General features: G+C 41.3%; 1 protein-coding gene across 1 annotated transcript; it reads left to right on the forward strand.

Moving 5' to 3' along the window:
- Nucleotides 1-13,881: 13,881 nt before the first annotated feature.
- LOC149519303 (uncharacterized) lies at nt 13,882-14,776 on the forward strand. Its single transcript, XM_089760257.1, has 2 exons — nt 13,882-13,925; nt 14,149-14,776. The coding sequence occupies exons 1-2, from the start codon at nt 13,882-13,884 to the stop codon at nt 14,774-14,776; spliced, it is 672 nt and encodes a 223-aa protein (XP_089616383.1).
- Nucleotides 14,777-22,025: the final 7,249 nt, after the last annotated feature.

Raw genomic sequence — 22,025 nt, forward strand, 5'->3', positions numbered from 1 at the left:
TTCATCAAACCTCAAGAACTCACACCCCCTTAAAGAGCATTTAAGATTTTATAGGTTTGCTGCCAGTAGCCATTAAAGTGTTTGAAATGGGGACACTTTTTTCAAACGATCACAAAATCTTCTCCACTTCGAATTTTTAGCTAAATTGTTTTGTGGATGCCAAAAAAAATACAAAGATCACCTCTACCAAATTTGGGGACAAAATGCTTTCTAAAAAAATTTTAAAAAATCCCGAACCGTAAAAAGTTTTGAAAATCATGAAAAATAGAAAACGGGTCGTCTAGCCATGAAACTTCACATGAAGGCTTAGGGACCATTGTATGAATTTACAAGCCATAAAAATGGCATTGGCATGGTAGAAATATGAAGATGTGCTTGAACCCACCTACCACCCGTTCGATCCCCGGCTTGCGCATCCTGCCTCTCCAGTCGGCTGAGTGCCCGCACGCTCGTTTTGTGGGTTGACTTAGGCATACAGAGTTCATCCCCAGTCTAAGCATATGAAGTTCATTCCCAGTCTAAGATCAGACCGGATCGAGGGTTGCGATAGCAGGACTAGCGGGATCGGCAGCATGTAGGGGGGACCGGGCCGATCCCCGACTTGCGCAGTCTGCTTCTCCGGCCGGCTAACGCCCGCACGCTCGTTTCGTGGGTTGGCTTAGGCATAGGGAGTTCATTAAATGTCTAAGCCCGAATCGGACCGAGGGTTGTGGTAGCGTGACCGACTGCATGCAGAGGGGGATCGGGCTGATCCCCAACTTGCGCATTTTGCCTTTTCGGTCGGCTGAACGCCCATACGCTCATTTCATGGGTTAGCTTAGGCATACGGAGTTGATTCCGTGTCTAAGCATATGGAGTTCATTCCCAGTCTAAGAGTTTGAGCCACAGTGCACATGCTGGGCTCGGATAGCCTAACCGACGGCATTGAGGGTTCCGGTGATTGGGGGGCCGAGGGGTGTACGCACATGATGTGCGATGGGTGCTGGTACTTGGCCCATATATTGGCTCCCTATCCCTCATCAAACCTCAAGAACTCACACCCCCTTAAAGAGCATTTGAGATTTTATAGGTTTGCGGCCAGTAGCCATTAAAGTGTCTGAAATGGGGACACTTTTTTCAAACGGTCACAAAATCTTCTCCACTTTGAGTTTTAAGCTGAATTGTTTTGTGCATGCCAACAAAGATACAAGGATCACCTCTACCAAATTTAGAGACAAAACTCTTTCTAAAAAAATTTTAAAAAATCCCGAACCGTAATAAGTTTCAAAAATCGTGAAAAATAGAAAACGGGTCATCTTGCCATGAAACTTCACATGAAGGTGTAGGGGACCATTGTATGAATTTACAAGCCATAAAAATGGCATTGGCATAGTAGAAATATGAAGATGTGCTTGAACCCTCCCACCCATTCGATCCCCGGCTTGCGCATTCTGTCTTTGTGGTCGGCTGAGCGTCTGCACGCTTATTTCGTGGGTTGACTTAGGTATACGGAGTTCATCCCTAGTCTAAGCATACGGAGTTCATTCCCAGTCTAAGATCGAACGGGACCGAGGGTTACGACAGTAGCATCAGTAGTACGCAGGGGGATCGGACCGATCCCCAGCTTGCGCATTCTGCCTCTCCGGCCAGCTGAGCGCCCGCACGCCCGTTTCGTGGGTTGACTCAGGCATAGGGAGTTCATTCCATGTCTAAGCCCCAGCCAGATGAGGGTTATGGCAGCGGGACCGATAGCATGCAGAGGGGGGTCGAGCCGATCCCCGACTTGCGCATTATGCCTCTCCGTTCGGCTCAGCACCCGCATGCTCATTTTATGGGTTGACTTAGGCATACAGAGTTCATTGCCAGTCTAAGATCAGACCAGACTGAGGGTTGCGACAGCAGGATCGACAGGACGCAAGGGAGACTGGGCCGATTCTCGACTTGCACATTCTGGCTCTCCGGTCGGCTGAGTGCCCACACACTCGTTTCATGGGTTGGCTTAGGCATACGGAGTTCATTCCATGTCTAAGCATATGGAGTTCATTCCCAGTCTAAGATTGGACAAAACCGAGGGTTGCGACAGCAGGACCAGCAGTAGGATCGACAGCATGCAATGGGGGATCGGGCCGATCCCCGGCTTGTGCATTTTGCCTCTTCGATCGACTGAGCGCTCGCACTCTCATTTCGTGGGTTGGCTCAGGCATACGAAGTTCATTCCATGCCTAAGCCCCAGTCGAACCGAGTGCTGTGGCAGCAAGACTGGAAGTGGGATCGACAGCATGCAGAGGGGAACCAGGTTGATCCCTGGCTTGGGCATTATGCCTCTCCGGTCGGCTCAGCGCCAAAACACTCATTTCGTGGGTTGACTTAGGCATAAGGAGTTCATTCCCAGTCTAAGATCAGACTGGACCGAGGGTTGCGGCAGTAGGATCGATAGCATACAGGGGGGATCGGGCTGGTCCCCAACTTATGCATTCTGCCTTTTCGACTGGTTGAGTGCCTGCACACTCGTTTCGTGGGTTGGCTTAGGCATACGGAGTTCATTCCATGTCTAAGCATACGGAGTTCATTCCATGTCTACGCATACGAAGTTCATTCCCAGTCAAAGATCCGACCAGACCGAGGGTTACGGTAGCAGGACCAGCAACAAGATCGATAGCACGCAGGAGGGATAGGGTCGATCCTCGGCTCACGCATTCTACCTCTCTGGCCGACCTCTCCGGCCGGTTGAGTGCCCGCACATTCATTTTGTGGGTTGACTTACGCATACAGAGTTCATCCCTAATCTAAGCATACGGAGTTCATTTCCAGTCTAAGATCGAACCGGATCGAGGGTTGCGATAACAGGATCGATAGCACGTAGGGGGACCGAGCTGATCCTCGATTTGCGCATTCTGCCTCTTCGATCGACTGAGCGCTCGTACGTTAGTTTCATTGGTTGGCTTAGGCATACGGAGTTCATTCCATGTCTAAGCCGGACTAAGGGTTGTGGCAGCTGGACCGGTAGCGGGATCGGTAGCACGTAGAAAGGGATCGGGCTGATCCCCGACTTGTGCATTATGTCTCTCCGACCGACCTCTCCGACCGGCTGAGCGCCCGTACGCTCGTTTCATGGGTTGACTTAGGCATACGGAGTTAATCCCCAGTCTAAGCATACAGAGTTCATTCCCAGTCTCAGATTGGATCGAACCGAGGGTTGCGATAACAGGATCGATAGCATGCAGAGGGGATGGACCAATCCCTGGCTTGTGCTTTCTGCCTCTCCAACCGGCTGAGCACCCGTACGCCCGTTTCGTGGCTTAGCTTAGGCATAGGGAGTTCATTCCATGTCTAAGCCCTAGAGGAACTAAGGGTTGTGGCAGCGGGACCGGCAGCACGCAGAGGGGGACCGGGTCGATCCCCGACTTGCGTATTATGCCTCTCCGATCGGCTCAGTGCTCGAACGCTAATTTCATGGGTTGACTTAGACATACGGAGTTCATTCCCAATCTAAGATCAAACTGGATCGAGGGTTGCGATAGCAGGATCGATAGCACGTAAGGGGGATCGGGTTGATCCCCGGCTTGCGTATTCTACCTCTTCGATCGACTGAGCACTCGTACGCTCGTTTCATGGGTTGGCTTAGGCATACGGAGTTCATTCCATGTCTAAGCCCCAGCCGGATCAAGGGTTGTGGTAGCTGGATCGGTACCGGGATCGACAGCACGCAGAGGGGGATCAGGCTAATCCCCGGCTTGTCTTATATCTCTCTGACTGGCCTCTCTGGTTGACTGAGCGCCCGCACGCTCATTTCATGGGTTGACTTAGGCATACGAAGCTCATCCCCAATCTAAGCATACAGAGTTCATTCCCAGTCTAAGATCAGACCGGACCGAGGGTTGCGGCAGCAGGATCAACAGCATGCAGGGGGGACCGGATCGATCCCTGGCTTACGCATTCTGCCTCTCCGGCCAGCTGAGCGCCCGTACGCCCATTTCGTGGGTTGGCTTACGCATAGGGAGTTCATTCCATGTCTAAGCCCCAGCGGAACTAAGGGTTGTGGTAGCAGGACCGGCAGCACGCAGAGGGGGACCGAGCCGATCTCCGATTTACGCATTCTGCCTCTCCAACCGACAAAGTGCCCGTACACTTGTTTCGTGGGTTGGCTTAGGCATACAGAGTTCATTCCCAGTCTAAGAGTTTGAGCCACGGTGCACATATTGGGCTCGGGCATGTGCTGGTGCCACATTTTTTTTGCCCGGGGCACCATCGTCGGAGCATCGCTAGAGCATCGTCGGAGAGCCTAACAGGCGGCATTGGGTGTTTCGATGATTGGGGGGGCCCGGGGGGGTGTGCGCACATATGTGTGATGGGTGCTGGTACTTGGCCCTTATATTGGCCCCCTATCCCTCATAAAACCTTGAGAACTCGCACCCCCTTAAAAAGCATTTGAGATTTTATAGGTTTGCTGCCAGTAGCCATTAAAGTGTCTGAAATGGGGACACTTTTTTCAAACGGTCACAAAATCATCTCCAATTCGAGTTTTTAGCTGAATTGTTTTGTGCATGCCAACAAAAATAAAAGGATCACCTCTACCAATTTTGGGGACAAAACTTTTTCTAAAAAAATTTTAAAAAATCTCGAACCGTAAAAAGTTTCAAAAATCATGAAAAATAGAAAACGGGTCTTCTTACCACAAAACGTCACATGAGCACTTAAGGGACCATTGTATGAATTTACAAGCCATAAAAATGGCATTGGCATGCCAAAAATATGAAGATGTGCTTGAACCCACATACCACCCGTTCGATCCCCGGCTTGCGCAACCTGCCTCTCTGGTCGGTTGAGCGCCCGCACGCTCGTTGCGTGGGTTAACTATACATACGGAGTTCATCTCCAGTCTAAGAATACGGAGTTCATTCCCAGTCTAAGATCAAACTGAACCGAGGGTTGCGGCAGCAGGATCGATAGCACACAGGAGGGACTAAGCCGATCCCCGGCTTGCGCAATCTGCCTCTCCGGCCGACTGAGCGTCCGCACGCCCGTTTCATGGGTTGGCTTAGGCATAGGTAGTTCATTCCATGTCTAAGCCCGAGCTGGACCGAGGGTTGTGGCAGCGGGACCGGTAGCACGCAGAGGGGGACCGGGTTGATCCCCGGCTTACACATTATTCCTCCTGGCTAGCTCAGCGCCCGCACGCTCGTTTCGTTGGTTGACTTAGTCATACAAAGTTCATTCCCAGTCTAAGATCAGACCAGACTGAGGGTTGTGGCAGCAGGATTGACAACACGCAGGGGGGACTGGGCCGATCCCCGGCTTACGCATTCTGCATCTCTGGTCGGCTGAGCGCCCGCACGCTCGTTTTCGTGGGTTGGCTTAGGCATACGGAGTTCATTCCATGTCTAAGCATATGGAGTTCATTCCCAATCTAAGATCAGACTGGACCAAGGGTTGCGACAGTAGGATCGATAGCACGCAGGGGGGATCGGATCGGTCCCCGGCTTAGGCATTCTACCTTTCCAGCTGGCTGAGTGCCCGCACGCTCGTTTCGTGGGTTGGCTTAGGCATACAGAGTTCATTCCATGTCTAAGCCTACGGAGTTCATTCTCATTCTAAGATTGAACCAGACCGAGGGTTGCAGTACCAGGTGTAGACACCCAATTGGGTCTAGGCCCAGATCAATTGGGCCTGGCCCAAATGGGTAAGGCCCAATTCAATTTTATCCTGTATTATTATTTTTTTCTCTTTCTTTTGTATTTTATATTTATTATTATTATTATGTATTAATATATGTATATATTTATTTATTTATTTATTAGATTAGATTTATATGTATTTTATTTATATAGTTATATATTTATTATTATATTATTTTTTTTTGTTTTGTAATATATTTTTGGGTTTATCTTATTTTATTTGTTATTATTATTATTTTTAAATTATCCATCAATTTTATCTGATTTTTTCCAGATTATCAGATATTATTTTTTTTATTTTGTCTACTATAATATCTTTTGATTTATCTTTCCTAATTATCTAGTATTTTTTTTATTTTGATTTTTATTTTGGAGGGCTAAGATTAAAAGTTGAAGAATCCCACTGTGGAGGGGAATTCAATCAGAAGAGTCCAATTGGATTCAAAGATTGAATCCTCGTCCAAGGAGGAATTGGGATTGATCAGGAACTCCTGATCAACCCCTATAAAAGACACCTCCTGGAACAGATGAAGAAAAAAAAAACAGTGAAGCAAAGCTACTGATTTTGAGAGAAAAAGGTGTATAGAAGAGTTTTTGAAGGTTAAAGAAGGTTGAGAAATGTTAGAATAGCAGTAGGGATCGGAAATAATTTTTTAGAAATTTTTTTGGTGAAAATTTTTCTGGAAATTTCCCAGAAATTTCCAGATTCCAATGAATTTTTCGGCAGGGGTTGAATTTTCCGGTAAAAATTCTGGCCAAATTTGAAGTTTCCGGCGACCTGCCCAATTTTTGACGAATAATCCCAGGAACCGATGATCTTTTGGCAACTTTCGATGAACTTCCGGTGAAATTTTCCAGATTTCGATGACATTTTTCAGAATCCGACGAAAATCCCACCGGAGTTCTTCAGCTTTTAGAGAGAAGGGAGAGAAAAATGGAAGAAAAGAGAGAGAGGGGAGAAGGTTTCTGTTGAAAAACGGAGGGAATTGCCTTTTATACCCTCTCAAAACGACGTCATTTTGGCTTTAAGTAACCAGAGGATCCGCGCGTTTTGCCAAACCCGACCCGACCCGACCCGAGCGTCGACCCGCTTCCTGACCCGCGTGTGTCGCCCTACTCCGAACCAAGCCGAGCCGAGCCGAACTTCCTAAGCCGTTCCCCCGAGCCGTTTTCTCTTCCTTGAGCCAAGCCGAGCCGAGCCGCGATCCGAGCCGCTCCAAGTTTTTTTTGAATTTTTTTTTATTTTCATTTATTTGTTTATTTGTTTTTTTATTTTTTATTTACTAGATTAGGTTAATTTAATATTCTTTTTATCTTTATTTTATTTTTATTTTTGTTTTACTTTTCTTTATTTTTTATTTTTCTTTATTTTTTTATTTATTCTATTTTCTTTAAATAAAAATCAAAATTTCCAAAAAAAAATATTTTTAGGGAAAAGTTGAAAGTATCAATTTTCCTTAAAAAATAAATTAAAAAAAAAGGGTTTTTGAGGAAAAGTTGAAAGTATCAATTTTCCTTGAAAATCAAAATTTTCGAAAAATATTTTTAGGAAAAAGTTGAAAGTATCAATTTTCCTTAAAAATAAATTTTCAAAAAAAGGGTTTTTGAGGAAAAGTTGAAAGTATCAATTTTCCCTACACAAGAACAATCATCCTTTCCTTCCTTTCCATTTTGATTTTAATTTTGATTTTTCCTTAATTAATTCGACGACGGAGCCTCTGCAAGTGAAACAGTAGTTTTTCTTGCATACTCTTGAGGTGAGGGAATTTTCTCTATTTTTTGCTAAAAGTATTAGAGTCAATTGAGAATAATTTCCAACAACTAATTACTTGGTAAAATTTTAAGGCTCATTGGATAACACAAATTTAAGTTGGTACCATCTTTTGATGGGCGTTGTGGGGGTGCTATAACCTTCCTCACACGTAACCGAACTCTCGAACCCTGTTCTGGTTTGTAGACTCGAACCTATTCTTTTAGGGACCCTTAAACTTAGGTGTTCCCTGAAAGGACAGATTCTTAAGGTGGCCAATCGCACCTAGATAAAAAAGATTGGTGGCGACTCCCTAAAAGTCAATGTCTAGCAATAGATCCCCGGATCTAGACGTTATGACAGCTTGGCGACTCCACTAGGGACTTTGAGAGTCAGGCTAGCAAATAATTTGTGTTATCCAAAAGCCTAATAAAATTGAACCCTTTTGTACATATGTATTATTATTCATTCATGTTTATTTACTTTGTTAATTATGTCATTCATGTGCATGTGCATAACATGAGCTCTATACCCGAGCTCCGTCCCTCTAGGAGGGAGTAAAGTACCTATTGCTTTCGTGAGGTCTAATGCCTTCGCAGTGGCTAGCGAAATACTCCCACTCAAATTAAACCTTTTCCGCTTGTAGCCTATATTGGGTGAGGATTAGGGTGCCTTACTAGTCTGTGATGGACAAGGATGTAAGGAATAATTTGAGGACCTTTAGACTTTGACCCTAAAACCACATATAGTGAACCTTAAGAATGCCTAACCTATAGATAGAGCCATCACTCTTCCCTTTCAGAATTGACCAAAAGCATAGGATCCATCCCTTTTACTTTGTGTGATGTGTAAAATTACTTAGTTATTTGTTCTTTTTCTGGGTATACTAACCTTTTTCTTATTTCTTTTGCATTGGTTCATACGCATATCATAAAGTTGCATAAAGAACATTTGCTTGAAAAATGGTCTTCAACAAATTTTTTTCATGGACACCAATGAACGCCTAGTTTGTTCTTCATCAGTATTAGCACCCTGTGGGACACCTAATGAAGTAAGGGCCCTGTCAGAAAAGATCCAACTGAAGATGGGAGATTGCTTGCCAATTGGGTATGAGTCTACTCTGTCTCAAGAAACATCTATCCTCCTCAAACAAAACAATTTAGAAGATTTGGTTGACATCTGGAAGAAGATGAGTCCGTCAAGACAAGAGCAGTTTTGTCAGAAGCATGGGCATATAGCACACCTTCTAGCAGTGACTGTTGATGATCAACTAATCAGAGCTGCAACACAATTTTGGGATCCTGCATACAGGTGTTTCATCTTTAATGAAGCTGATATGACTCCCACCATCAAAGAATATTCGATCTTGGTAGGTTTGCATCTCAAGACCCCTGACAAGATATATGTCAAAAAGCATAAGTCAGGATTTCGTAAAAGTCTGGCTCAACTCATGGGGATAGACAAGGAAATTATGGATTCTCATACAAAGAAAAAACAGGAATAGGTTTGTCTACCTTGGAAGTTCTTTCATGAGTTTCTGATGCAACATGCCAATGAAGAAAAGGGGTTAGACATATTTGCCTTGGCTATATATGGACTGGTGATCTTCCCAACAATTTTAGGACATATTAAGATAGCCGTGGTTGATTTCTTTGAAAGTGTGATCAATGGCTGTAATCCTTCAACGGTAATATTAGCAGAGACTATCAGATCTTTGAGTTATTGTCATCGGAATGGAGGGTGCTTCATAGGATGCATACAGCTATTGTACGTGTGGATGAAAAGCCATTTTGAACAAGGAAATGGTGCTTTCTCGAAGATTTATATCCGTAATCACTTTTCGATCAAAGAGTTCTGTGAAAGTGGGTGGTCAAAGCAAAAGTCTAAACAAAAATGGATAACTTTCTTACAAAAGTTGGAAGGTGCCAGGGTGAGATGGTTAGCCCCATGGATGAATCAAGAGCCTATGTTATACCAATGTGGAGATAGTACAGTGGTTCCACTTCTGGGTTTATGGGGAGTGACGAACTATGCACCGCTCCTAGTGAGGAGGCAATTGGGGGGAGAACAGTTTATTCCTATGACTTATGGGCTTCATCAGTTAGATTTCTCTTACAATGAGCCTAAAGCATTTCAAAGGGTGAATGGGATGATCAAAGCATGGAAAAATCCCCAAAGAGTGAGTCCTGGACCATTCACTGAAAAAGTCACCCCAGGTTACTTGGTTTGGAGAACAAAGAGAAGACAAGAAATGGTATTCACTTATGAAATCTCTCAACCATCAACAGAAGAAAAACTTGAAGAGACACCATCAGAGTTAGAGCTGGCAACAAAAGAATTTGAGTTTGAAAAGATCAAGTTAAAGAAAGAGATTCAGGAACTTCAAGAAGAAAAAGCCCAGTGGAAAGGTAGAGCTAAAAATTATGAAGTTAAAGTTCACAAGATTGCTAGAGAACGTGATTCAGCTACTGAAGATCTAGCAAAGTTACACCAGGAGCATAAGAGGCTATGTGAGAGAGAAAGGGCCAAAGAAATAACCATTGTCGAGCTGACTGAGGAAAATACAAGACTGAAACAAGAGTATGCCGAATTGGAAGAAGAAAGTACCGAAGCCCAGGCAGAACTTAACATGCTAAACAATTATTTAAGCGGGCTAAGTCAAAGGTTAGAAGAATAAGGAGACCACATCGCTGCATTGGTTAGAGAACATAGAGAATTATCATACCAAGTCTGGTGTGGTAAAAGAGAGAACTTAGGAAGGCAGAAATACATTGAGCACTTAACAACCCAAATCCATAAAGGGGTATGTAAGGCAAGAGAGATGGTGAAAGAGGTAGAGGCATTAAGACAAGTGGTGGCCCCAGTAGGAGAACATGGATAGCGTCTCTTGAACTTCATAGAAGAAGCCAAGGCCCAGTATGAACAGATCAAACAATTTTATAGCTATAATTCTAAGATGATAAACTCAATGTAGATCAAGGTTTTTTTGGAATAAATGAAATTTTTTAGTTGAATACCATTTTAAGGCAAATGTTCTCTGCATACATGTATTTTTCATTCATTGCATTCTCATTCATTACACTTTAACCATGTGATAATCATGCAAATTTACTAATTCTGAGGTATGGTACTCAAGGTTCCAAGGATAGCTCCATCTAGCAAGAACCCTACTCATCCATACAACACAAGATCCAGAGCAAGGCAAATGGAGGAGAAAAGTTCCCATAGATTTGAAAAGCTAGAAAAAGCACAAGAGAAGATTGAAAGTGAGCTAAGCAATATTCTGGAAGCTCTAAATAACATGAATAAAGGGAAAGGAGTTGAAGGAAATACAAGCCAACAAGTTCCCCATTTACAAGAAGTGGCTGACCCTTTGTACCCTTTAGGTTTTGGCCCACCTCAAGCCCAGTCTGCTCAAGAGGCCCCATCACAACACTTTGCATATCCAACATATCCTGGAATGCCATTGACTTTCAACCCGGGGCAGTATAATAGCTATATAAATCCTATCTTCACTGAAAAGGCAGCAGAACCAATTCTTGATCTAGATGATTTAAAAGAGAAAGAAAAGGAAAAGATGAGGGTGGAAGCTGAAGAAAGTCCAAGATTAGCATGCTAGAGCAAAGGCTAAGGGCTGTGGAAAGATTTAGCTTTTATGGGTCAGTTGATGCTACTGGGCTCTGCCTAGTTCTTGATGTGGTTATCCCTCATAAGTTCAAAGTACCAAAATTTGAAAAGTATGATGGTACAAAGTGCCCCAAAACCCACATCACCATGTATTGTAGGAAGATGGCAGCTCATGCACATGATGAAAAGCTATTGATGCATGTTTTCCAAGACAGTCTTACTGGCTCTGCAGCCAGATGGTATGTTCAGCTGGACAGGACTCGCATTCGCTCTTGGAGCGATATGGCACATGACTTTATCAACCAATATCGACATATCATTGATTTGGCTCCTGATCGTTTATCTTTGCAGAACCTGGAGAAAAAGGCAAACGAGTCTTTTAAAGAGTATGCCCAGAGGTAGAGGGATGTTGCTTCTTAAGTACAACCTCCTCTGACCGAGAAAGAAACTACAGTGCTATTTGTCAGCACTTTAAAACCTTCATATTATGAAAAGATGATAGGGAATGCGACAAAGAAATTTGCTGATATGGTAATCTCGGGAGAGATCATTGAGAGTGCCATCAAGAATGGCAAGCTAGAAGGAAATGAAACATCTAGCAAAAGAGTCCCGAAGAAAAAAAAAATTGAAGCTCAGGCTATGAGCTTTGATAGACAGCAAGTTAGAGGTTATTCACCTTACCCACCATCAGAATATTTACCCTATCACCCCGCCGTAAATAACACTTCCTTTCATCCATACCAACCATTTACACAACCACCATATCCCCAAACCTATCAAACCTCTTATAGACATCAAAACACCATGTACAGTCCTAACATTCAACCTACCTCAAGACATAAAATCGCCCAACTAACCCTACTGGTGGCTCGCGAAAGCAACAAACCACTAGTGAGAAACCTGTTTTTGACCCTATTCCCATGACCTATACGAAATTATACAAGGAGCTCTACAACAATCACTTGATTGCTCCAAGTAAATTGGAACCCCTTAAGCCACCTTACCCCAAGTGGTATGATCCCACCGCCCACTGTGACTACCATTATGGGATTGCTGGTCACTTTACCAAAAATTGCACTACCCTGAAACATAAAGTGCAACGGTTGATCAAGGATGGGATGATTTGCTTTGACACTGGAGGGATGACTGCACCAAATGTTAGTGGCAATCCTTTGCCAAATCATAATGTGAATGCTATAGGGGAAGAACATGAGCGTCATGTGAAAAAAGAAGTGACAGATATTAAGACACCCCTCGACCAATTGTTTGATGTTTTACGAAGAGCAGACATGATACAACTGGTAAGTCCACATAGCTATCATGGAACATATATAGCTGGCACCAGTTGTAAGTATCATAGTGGGGCAATAGGCCATTCCATTGAAACCTGTGAGCAATTTCACCAAGAGGTGCAAAAAATCTTGGATTCACATCAGATGGAGGTCTATGAAGAAAAAGAAGACCTGAAGAATGCTGAGGTATACATGACTGATAGGCCTAAAAAGTTGTTTCCCAAACCAGTGACAATTTAGTGTGGGACCAAACCAAAATCAGTCATAGACAAACTCCTCCCCAGGTCGGTAACTTTTAAAATCCCAACTCCTTTCCCATACAAAGATGATAAAGCTGTACCCTAGAGATATGGCTGTGACATAGTTCAGGGACAAGAAGAAATCTCCAAAGTCGATGCTTCCAATATAACTGGTGTAGGAGGCATTACTCGAAGTGGGAGATGTTACACCCCAAAAATGCTAGAGAGGGCTAGAAGGGAGAAGGCTAAAGAAGGAGAAAGATGGAATAATCTAGAGATAGAGCTTGAAAAGGATCAGCCAAAACCAGTATCAGAAAGGGAGGTTTATGAATTTTTAAAGCTGGTAAAACACAGTGAGTATTTTATTATGGAATAGTTAAATAAAATGCCAGCTCGAATCTCATTATTATCACTGTTGCTGAACTCAGAGCCACATCGAAATGCTTTGCTAAAAGTGTTGAATCAGGCATACGTGGCACATAACGTGTCTGTCGAATATGTGAACCACTTGGCTGGAAATCTAGTTATGCCAAATCATATTTCCTTCAGTGATGATGAGATTTCTTTGGAGGGAAAAAGAAATGTCAAGGCTCTGCATATCATAGTCAAGTGCAAGAGCCATATCATAGCCAAAGTCCTTATCGATAATGGCTCTGCTATCGACGTCATGCCTATGTCGACTTTGGCAAAGCTACCCATTGATTATTCTCATATGAAGGATAGTCAGATGATTGTGAGAGCCTTTGATTAGGACCAGAAAAGAAGTCCTAGGGGATATTGAGATGCCCTTACAAATTGGGCCATGCACCTTCAATGTAAAATTTCAAGTGATGGACATCTTTCCGTCTTACAGCTGTTTATTAGGACGACCATGGATTCACATGGCAGGAGCTGTGCCCTCTACTTTGCACCAGAAGATCAAGTTCAATGTGGAAGGTCAATTAGTAGTGGTAGTTGGGGAAGAAGATATGCTAGTGACCTAACCATTTAACACTCCATATGTAGAGGCTGCCGAAGAAGCATTGGAATGCTCCTATCGATCTTTTGAATTGGTCAATACTGTAGGTGAAAGATTTCAAAGTCAGCCTTTTTCAAAGACAGTGGTGAGCCAAGTCATCAACAAAGGTTGGTGTCCAGGACTAGGGCTAGGCAAAAATTTGCAGGGAATTAAAAAACCTCTAACAATAGTGGACAATAGCGACAGGGCAGGCCTAGGCTATGAGATGGCAGAATGGGAAGTCAAAAGAAAGCCATCAAAAAAGATAGCAAGACTGATGTTTATCCCACATTTGTATGAAACCTTCAGACCTGGAAGATTCATGAACCCAGATGCAAAGAAAACTGTGGAAGATGATTTTGCCCAGTTAGCCATTAATGTTGTTGAAGATGAAGTGAGGGTGAATCAAGAGGAGTGGGTTCACCTTTGTCCACTAGATTTTGACTCAATAATTGGAGTGCCATCGAGATGCCTTCAACTTTTGATTTAGATGCAATGTAATTGTAACATCCCAATAGCTATTGCCCAAGGCATTGGGGTGATCTTTTTGTTCGGGCCATTCATCATTTATTATTTTTAATAAAATTAGGAAGTATGCATTTTCATTCATTTCTTCTTGTGTTTTCATTATTTTCCATCTTCCCAAGCACATCTTGCCAACATATCCCATTTCATTCAATTGCAGGTCTTTAAATGAACATGAGGATAATCATGATAACAATCAAGAGGTTAGCTTTGAGAATTTAATTAATACTGATGAACTTGATAATGAAGAGAATTTTGAAGAATATGTTATGCCTCCGGACCTAATGAGGATGATTGAACAAGAAAATAAGCCAATTGAGCCTCATCAAGAGGTAGTGGACTTAGTGAATCTGAGAGATGAAGAAAATAAGAAAGAGGTCAGAATGGGCACTTCACTTTCATCTGAAGATAGGCAACGATTGGCAGACCTACTTCAAGAATTTGTAGATATATTTGCTTGGTCTTATCAGGATATGCCAGGACTGAGCACAGAGATAGTGGAGCACAGATTACCCCTAAAGCCAGAATGTAAGCCAGTTCAGCAAAAATTGAGACGGATGAAGCCTGAAATGCTACTAAAGATTAAAGAGGAGGTGAAGAAACAATTTGATACAGGTTTTCTACAAGTGGCTAAATATCCAGAATGGGTAGCCAATATAGTCCCAGTTCCTAAGAAAGATGGAAAAGTATGAATGTGTGTGGACTATCGAGATTTGAATAAGGCTAGCCCAAAGGATAACTTTTTTTTGCCTCATATTGACACACTAGTAGATAACACGGCAAGCATTCAATTTTCTCCTTTATGGATGGTTTCTCGAGGTATAATCAGATAAAGATGGCTGCAGATGATATGGAGAAGACTACTTTCGTGACCATGTGGGGAACTTTCTGGTACAAAGTCATGCCTTTTGGGTTAAAGAATGCTGGGGCAACATATCAAAGGGCCATGGTAACACTCTTCCATGACATGATGCACAAAGAGATCGAAGTGTATGTAGATGATATGATTGCAAAGTCTTGTGGGGATGAAGATCATGTCACCAACCTCAGAAAGTTATTTGAGAGGTTGAAAAAATTTCAGCTAAAATTAAACCCAGCCAAGTGCACCTTTGGGGTAAAATCAGGGAAGTTGCTAGGCTTCATAGTCAGTGAAAGAGGAATTGAAGTCGATCATGATAAAATACGAGCCATCCAGAATTTGTCACCTCCCAGCACACTAAAAGAAGTTTGAGGTTTTCTAGGGAGATTGAACTACATTTCTCGGTTCATCTCTCAGCTTACCTACAAATGTGATCCCATCTTTAAGCTTCTACGTAAAGATAATCCTAAAAAATGGAATGAAGCATGTCAAGAGGCGTTTGATAAAATCAAGCAATATTTATCGAACCCCTCCAGTATTGGTACCACCTGTGCCAAGAAAACCTTTAATTTTGTAACTAACTGTGTGTGAAAATTCAATGGGATGTGTGCTGGGGCAGCAAGACGAGGCTAGCCGGAAGGAGAGAGCTATTTATTATCTGAGTAAAAAGTTCACAGAGTATGAATCCAAGTATTCTTCATTGGAAAAAATGTGTTGTGCATTAGTGTGGACTGCCAAAAGACTCAGACAGTACATGCTCTATCATACTACGTGGCTCATAGCGAAACTGGATCCCATTAAGTATATCTTCGAGAAGCCTTCTTTGTCTGGGAGAATCGCTAGATGGCAAGTAATGCTCTCGGAATACGATATTATATACGTGAGCCAAAAAGTAATAAAAGGGGGCACTATAGCAGAATTTCTTACAGATCGTGCTACTGAAGAGTATGAGTCGATGAAGCTAGAATTTCCTGATGAAGACTTAATGACTGTTTCCCAACTGAAGGAAGGGGAACATGTAGAAAAATGTTAGAGAATGTACTTTGATGGAGCTGCTAATGCCTTGGGGCATGGAATTAGGGCAATTTTGATTTCCCCGAAAGAACGATACTACCCTGTAACAGCAAGGTTAAATTTCAATTGCACAAATAACATCGCTGAATATGAGGCATGTGTCATGGGCTTGCAAGCTGCTATAGATAGAAGAGTGAAGGTATTAAAAGTATTTGGAGACTCAGCTCTAGTCATATATTAGTTGAAAGGAGAATGGGAGACGAGAGATTCAAAACTCGTTTCATATCATAAGTACATTCTAGAGCTGACGAAACAATTTGAAGATGTCCAATTTGATCACTTACCTCGAGAAGAGAATGTGATTGCTGATGCATTGGCTACTCTGGCTGTAATGATTCGAATTAATGATAATACCGATATTCAACCCATCAAGTTAGATGTTAAGGATATACCAGCTTATTTTTCTAATGTAGAGGGAGAAGAAGATGGAAAGCCTTGGTATTATGACATCTTATAGTATGTCAAGGATCAGCAGTATCCAGTTCAAGCAACAGAAAATGATAAAAGGGTCATCCAAAGATTGGCTATGAGCTTTTTCCTGGATGGGGATGTCCTGTACAAAAGAAGCAAGGATCAAGTGTTGTTGAGGTGCGTAAATGAGATCGAAGCGAAGAAAATCATTAAAGAGGTGCATGATGGAATATGTGGGGCACATACTAGTGGACATATGATGGCAAGACAGATCATGAGAGCGGGATATTACTGGTTGACGATAGAGAATGATTGCATTGATTATGCTCGTAAATGTCATAAATGCCAGATATATGCTGATAAGATTCATGCTCCACCATCTGCTTTACATGTTATGGCACCACCATGGCCATTTTCAATGTGGGGCATGGATGTCATTGGTTCGATCACCTCAAAGGCTTCTAACAGGCACATATTCATTTTTGTGATGATAGATTACTTCACAAAATGGGTAGAGGCAGCATCGTATGCAAATGTGACACACTCCGTGGTTTGCAAGTTCATAAAAAAAGAGATCATCTGTAGATATGAACTTCCGAAGAGAATCATTTTAGACAATGCCAAGAATTTAAATAGTAAGATGATGCAAGAAATATGTGATCAATACAAGATCAAACATCATAACTCCGCACCATACCGCCCGAAAATGAATGGGGCAGTTTAGGCAGCCAATAAGAACATAAAGAGGATTTTGGAAAAGATGACCGAGACTTACAAAGATTGGCATGAGAAGTTACCATTCGCATTGCATGCATATCGAACGTTAGTTCGCACCTCTACTGGGGCAACCCCATTCTCTTTGGTTTATGGGATGGAAGCTGTACTACCAGTGGAAGTAGAGATCCCCTCTTTGAGAATCTTAAAAGAAGTCAAGTTGGAAGAAACTGAATGGATTCGAGAACGTTATGAGCAGTTAAATTTCATAGAAGAGAAGAGATTGACTGCACTATGCCATGGTCAGCTATATCAAAGGAGAATGATGAGGGATTATGATAAGAAGATTTGACCCCATTGTTTTCGGGAAGGAGAGTTGGTCTTGAAAAGAATTCTCTCAATCCAACATGATAGTAGAGGAAAATGGACTTCAAATTGGGAAGGGTCGTATGTGGTGAAACAAGCTTTTTCGGGTGGAGCACTGATACTAACTGAGATGGATGGAAATGATTTACCCCATCCTGTAAACTCTGATGCTATGAAGAAATACTATGCTTGAAAAAAATGAAAAAAATGAAAAAATAAAAAAAATAAAAAATAAAAAAATGAAAAAATAGAAAAAATAGAAAAAATGAAAAAATGAAAAAAGAAAAAGTGAAAAAGGAGGACTCAAGGAGAAAACCCCAAAAGGGCGGTTTGAGTCATAAGGGGTTTGTCTAAGTTGAAAACCTGAAAAGGCGGCTTAGATAAGGAGAATACAGCATCGAATTTAAAAGTTCGCTGATATGGAGGCTAGCAAATTCGGAAGAGTTCCAAGTTGTTAAATACATCAGAGGGTTGGGTTTTCAGAAAAGACTTTGAGAGGTGTTATCATGATTATCTGATTGATCATTTTGGGCTTTGTCCCCATACCTATCATTGTAGTTCTTTCTTGGCCAAAGTTTACCAACATTTTGCTAATAAAAAAACATTTTATCTCATTCTTTATGCCTTTTTCTGATACTTGTTTCCCAACCATTCATATTCCTTTCTTCTTAGCACCCCACCATGAAAGAAATATGCAAATGCATTCTTACTTTTTGAGTTTGAAATAATGATTGATGAATGAATAACAACATAAAAAGATCTTCACACTACATTGATTAAGTCAAAAGTGAAAAAGGCAAAATCGAGATGTTCAGCTCCTGATTAGGACATTGAATCTGGGAAGATATTTTTTGTTACAGGAAGAATATGAGTGGAAGAAAACAATTAAGAGCTACACTGGTTCGATCTTAAAAGAGCAGTGTAATCGGATTTTAAAGAATAGAAGGGCTTGATGCCTAAGAAAAGAGCTTGAGAAACTTGAGTACCATACATTGAACATGAATTAATTGGCCAACATTTGCATAGCATGCATTGAAATTCATATGCATTTGCATAGCATACACTACTTTCAGGAAAGTATAGTGTACAAATTCAAGAAGCAGGGGTGTTCCAACATCCCATATGGAGAAGACAGATATGAAGATATTTTGCAAGTTTGAGAAGAAACTTGTCAGGTAAGTTCCTAATCCTTGAAATAGGATGTCTTTTGGCATCAAGGTTGATTTATAAGACCTTTGGGCATAATCTCCTGAAATTCCTTCAAACACAATTTTCAACTCCTTTGGACATGATTGTCAAGGAGCAATTTACTTTCCAAAGTTGTGGTGCCTCTGTTTAGAGGAGCAATTTATTTTCCAAAGTCGTGATGCCTCTGTTTAGAGGAGCAATTTATTTTCCAAAGTCGTGGTGCCTCTGTTTAGAGGAGCAATTTACTTTTCAAAGTCGTGGTGCCTCTATTTAGAGGAGCAATTTACTTTCCAAAGTAGTGGTGCCTCTGTTTAGAGGAGCTTTGGTCAAAAACCAAAACAAAAACAAAAAAAAACAACAAAAAATAACAATGTTGAGTTGAGTCTTGATTGGGTGTCTACGTCTTTGCGCAATTTCTGTTTCATAGAAAATGTGCAAAGAGGGGCAGCTGTAGACACCCAATTGGGTCCAGGCCCAGATCAATTGGGCCTGGCCCAAATGGGTAAGGCCCAATTCAATTTTATCCTGTATTATTTTTTTTTCTTTTTCTTTTGTATTTTATATTTATATTTATTATTATGTATTAATATATGTATATATTTATTTATTTATTTATTTATTTATTAGAATAGATTTATATGTATTTTATTTATATAGTTATATATTTATTATTATATTATTTTTTTTTGTTTTGTAATATATTTTTGGGTTTATCTTATTTTATTTGTTATTATTATTTTTTTAAATTATCTATCAATTTTATCTGATTTTTTCCCGATTATCAGATATTATTTTTTTTATTTTGTCTACTATAATATCTTTTGATTTATCTTTCCTAATTATCTAGTATTTTTTTTATTTTGATTTTTATTTTGGAGGGCTAAGATTAAAAGTTGAAGAATCCCACTGTGGAGGGGAATTCAATCAGAAGAGTCCAATTGGATTCAAAGATTGAATCCCCGTCCAAGGAGGAATTGGGATTGATCAGGAACTCCTGATCAACCCCTATAAAAGGCACCTCCTGGAACAGATGAAGAAAAAAAAAACAGTGAAGCAAAGCTATTGATTTTGAGAGAAAAAGGTGTATAGAAGAGTTTTCGAAGGTTAAAGAAGGTTGAGAAATGTTAGAATAGCAGTAGGGATCGAAAATAATTTTTTAGAAATTTTTTTGGCAAAAATTTTTCTGGAAATTTCTGAAAAATTTCCAGATTCCGATGAATTTTCCGACAGGGGTTGAATTTTTCGGCAAAAATTCTGGCCAAATTTGAAGTTTTCGACGACCTGCCCAGTTTTCGGTGAATAATCCTAGGAACCGGTGATCTTTCGACAACTTTCGGTGAACTTTCGGTGACATTTTCCAGAATCCGACGAAAATCCCATCGGAGTTCTTCAGCTTTTAGAGAGAAGGGAGAGAAAAAAGGAAGAAGAGAGAGAGAGGGGAGAAGGTTTGTGCCGAAAAACAGAGGGAATTACCTTTTATACCCTCTCAAAATGACGTCGTTTTGGCTTTAAGTAACCAGAGGATCCGCACGTTTTGCCGAACCCGACCCGAGCATCGACCCGCTTCCTGACCCGCGCATGCCGCCCCACTCCGAGCCAAGCCGAGCCGAGCCGAGCTTCCCAAGCCGCTCCCCCTAGCCGTTTTCTCTTCCTTGAGCCGAGCCGAGCCGCGATCCGAGCCGCTCCAGTTTTTTTTGAATTTTTTTTTTATTTTCATTTAATTTTTTATTTGTTTTTTTATTTTTTATTTACTAGATTAGGTTAATTTAATATTCTTTTTATCTTTATTTTATTTTTATTTTTGTTTTACTTTTCTTTATTTTTTATTTTTCTTTATTTTTTTATGTATTCTATTTTCTTTAAATAAAAATCAAAATTTCCAACAAAAAAATATTTTTAGGGAAAAGTTGAAAGTATCAATTTTCCTTAAAAAATAAATTTAAAAAAAAAGAGTTTTTGAGGAAAAGTTGAAAGTATCAATTTTCCTTGAAAATCAAAATTTTCGAAAAATATTTTTAGGGAAAAGTTGAAAGTATCAATTTTCCTTAAAAATAAATTTTCAAAAAAAGGGTTTTTGAGGAAAAGTTGAAAGTATCAATTTTCCTTGGAAATCAAAGTTCCAAAAAAAAATATTTTTGAGGAAAAGTTGAAAGTATCAATTTTCCTTAAAAATAAATTTCCAAAAAATATTTTTAGGGAAAAGTTGAAAGTATCAATTTTCCTTAAAAATAAATTTCAAAAAAATAATTTTTGGGGAAAAGTTGAAAGTATCAATTTTCCCTACACAAGAACAATCATCCTTTCCTTCCTTTCCATTTTGATTTTGATTTTGATTTTTCCTTAATTAATCCAACGACGGAGCCTCTGCAAGTGAAACAGTAGTTTTTCTTGAATACTCTTGAGGTGAGGGAATTTTCTCAATTTTTTGCTAAAAGTATTAGAGTCAATTGAGAATAATTTCCAACAACTAATTACTTGGTAAAATTTTAAGGCTCATTGGATAACACAAATTTAAGCTGGTACCATCTTTTGATGGGCGTTGTGGGGGTGCTATAACCTTCCTCACATGTAATCGAACTCCCGAACCCTGTTCTGGTTTGTAGACTCGAACCTATTCTTTTAGGGACCCTTAAACTTAGGTGTTCCCTGAAAGGACAGATTCTTAAGGTGGCCAATCGCACCTAGATAAAAAAGATTGATGGCGACTCCCTAAAATTCAATGTCTAGTGATAGATCCTCGGATCTAGACGTTATGACACCAGGACCAACAGCAGGATCCACAGCACGCAAGGGGGACCGAGGTGATCCTCGGCTTGCGCATTCTGCCTCTCCGACCGGTTGAGCGCCCGCACGCTCGTTTCGTGGGTTGACTTAGGCATCCGGAGTTCGTCTCCAGTCTAAGCATATGGAGTTCATTCCAATTCTAAGATCAGATTGGATCGAGGGTTGTGGCAGCAGCATCGGTAGCACGTAGGGGGGACTAGGCCGATCCCCCGCATGCACATTCTACCTCTCCGACCGGTTGAGCACCCGCATGCCCGTTTCGTGGGTTGGCTTAGGCATAGGGAGTTCATTCCATGTCTAAGCCCCAGTTGGACTGAGGGTTGTGGTAGCGGGACCGGCAGCATGTAGAGGGGGACCGGGCCGATCCCCGTCTTGCGCATTCTGCCTCTTCGATCGGCTAAGCGTCCGCACGCTCATTTCGTGTGTTGGCTTAGGCATACGGAGTTCATTCCATGTCTAAGCATACGAAGTTCATTCCCAGTCTAAGAGTTTGAGCCACGATGCACTTGCTGGGCTCAGGCATGTTCTGGTACCATATTTTTTTC

The sequence above is a fragment of the Durio zibethinus genome, chromosome 4 (genome assembly GCF_047325235.1).
Source record: "Durio zibethinus cultivar Kanyao isolate XHJ-2024 chromosome 4, ASM4732523v1, whole genome shotgun sequence".
Taxonomy (NCBI): Eukaryota; Viridiplantae; Streptophyta; class Magnoliopsida; order Malvales; family Malvaceae; genus Durio; species Durio zibethinus.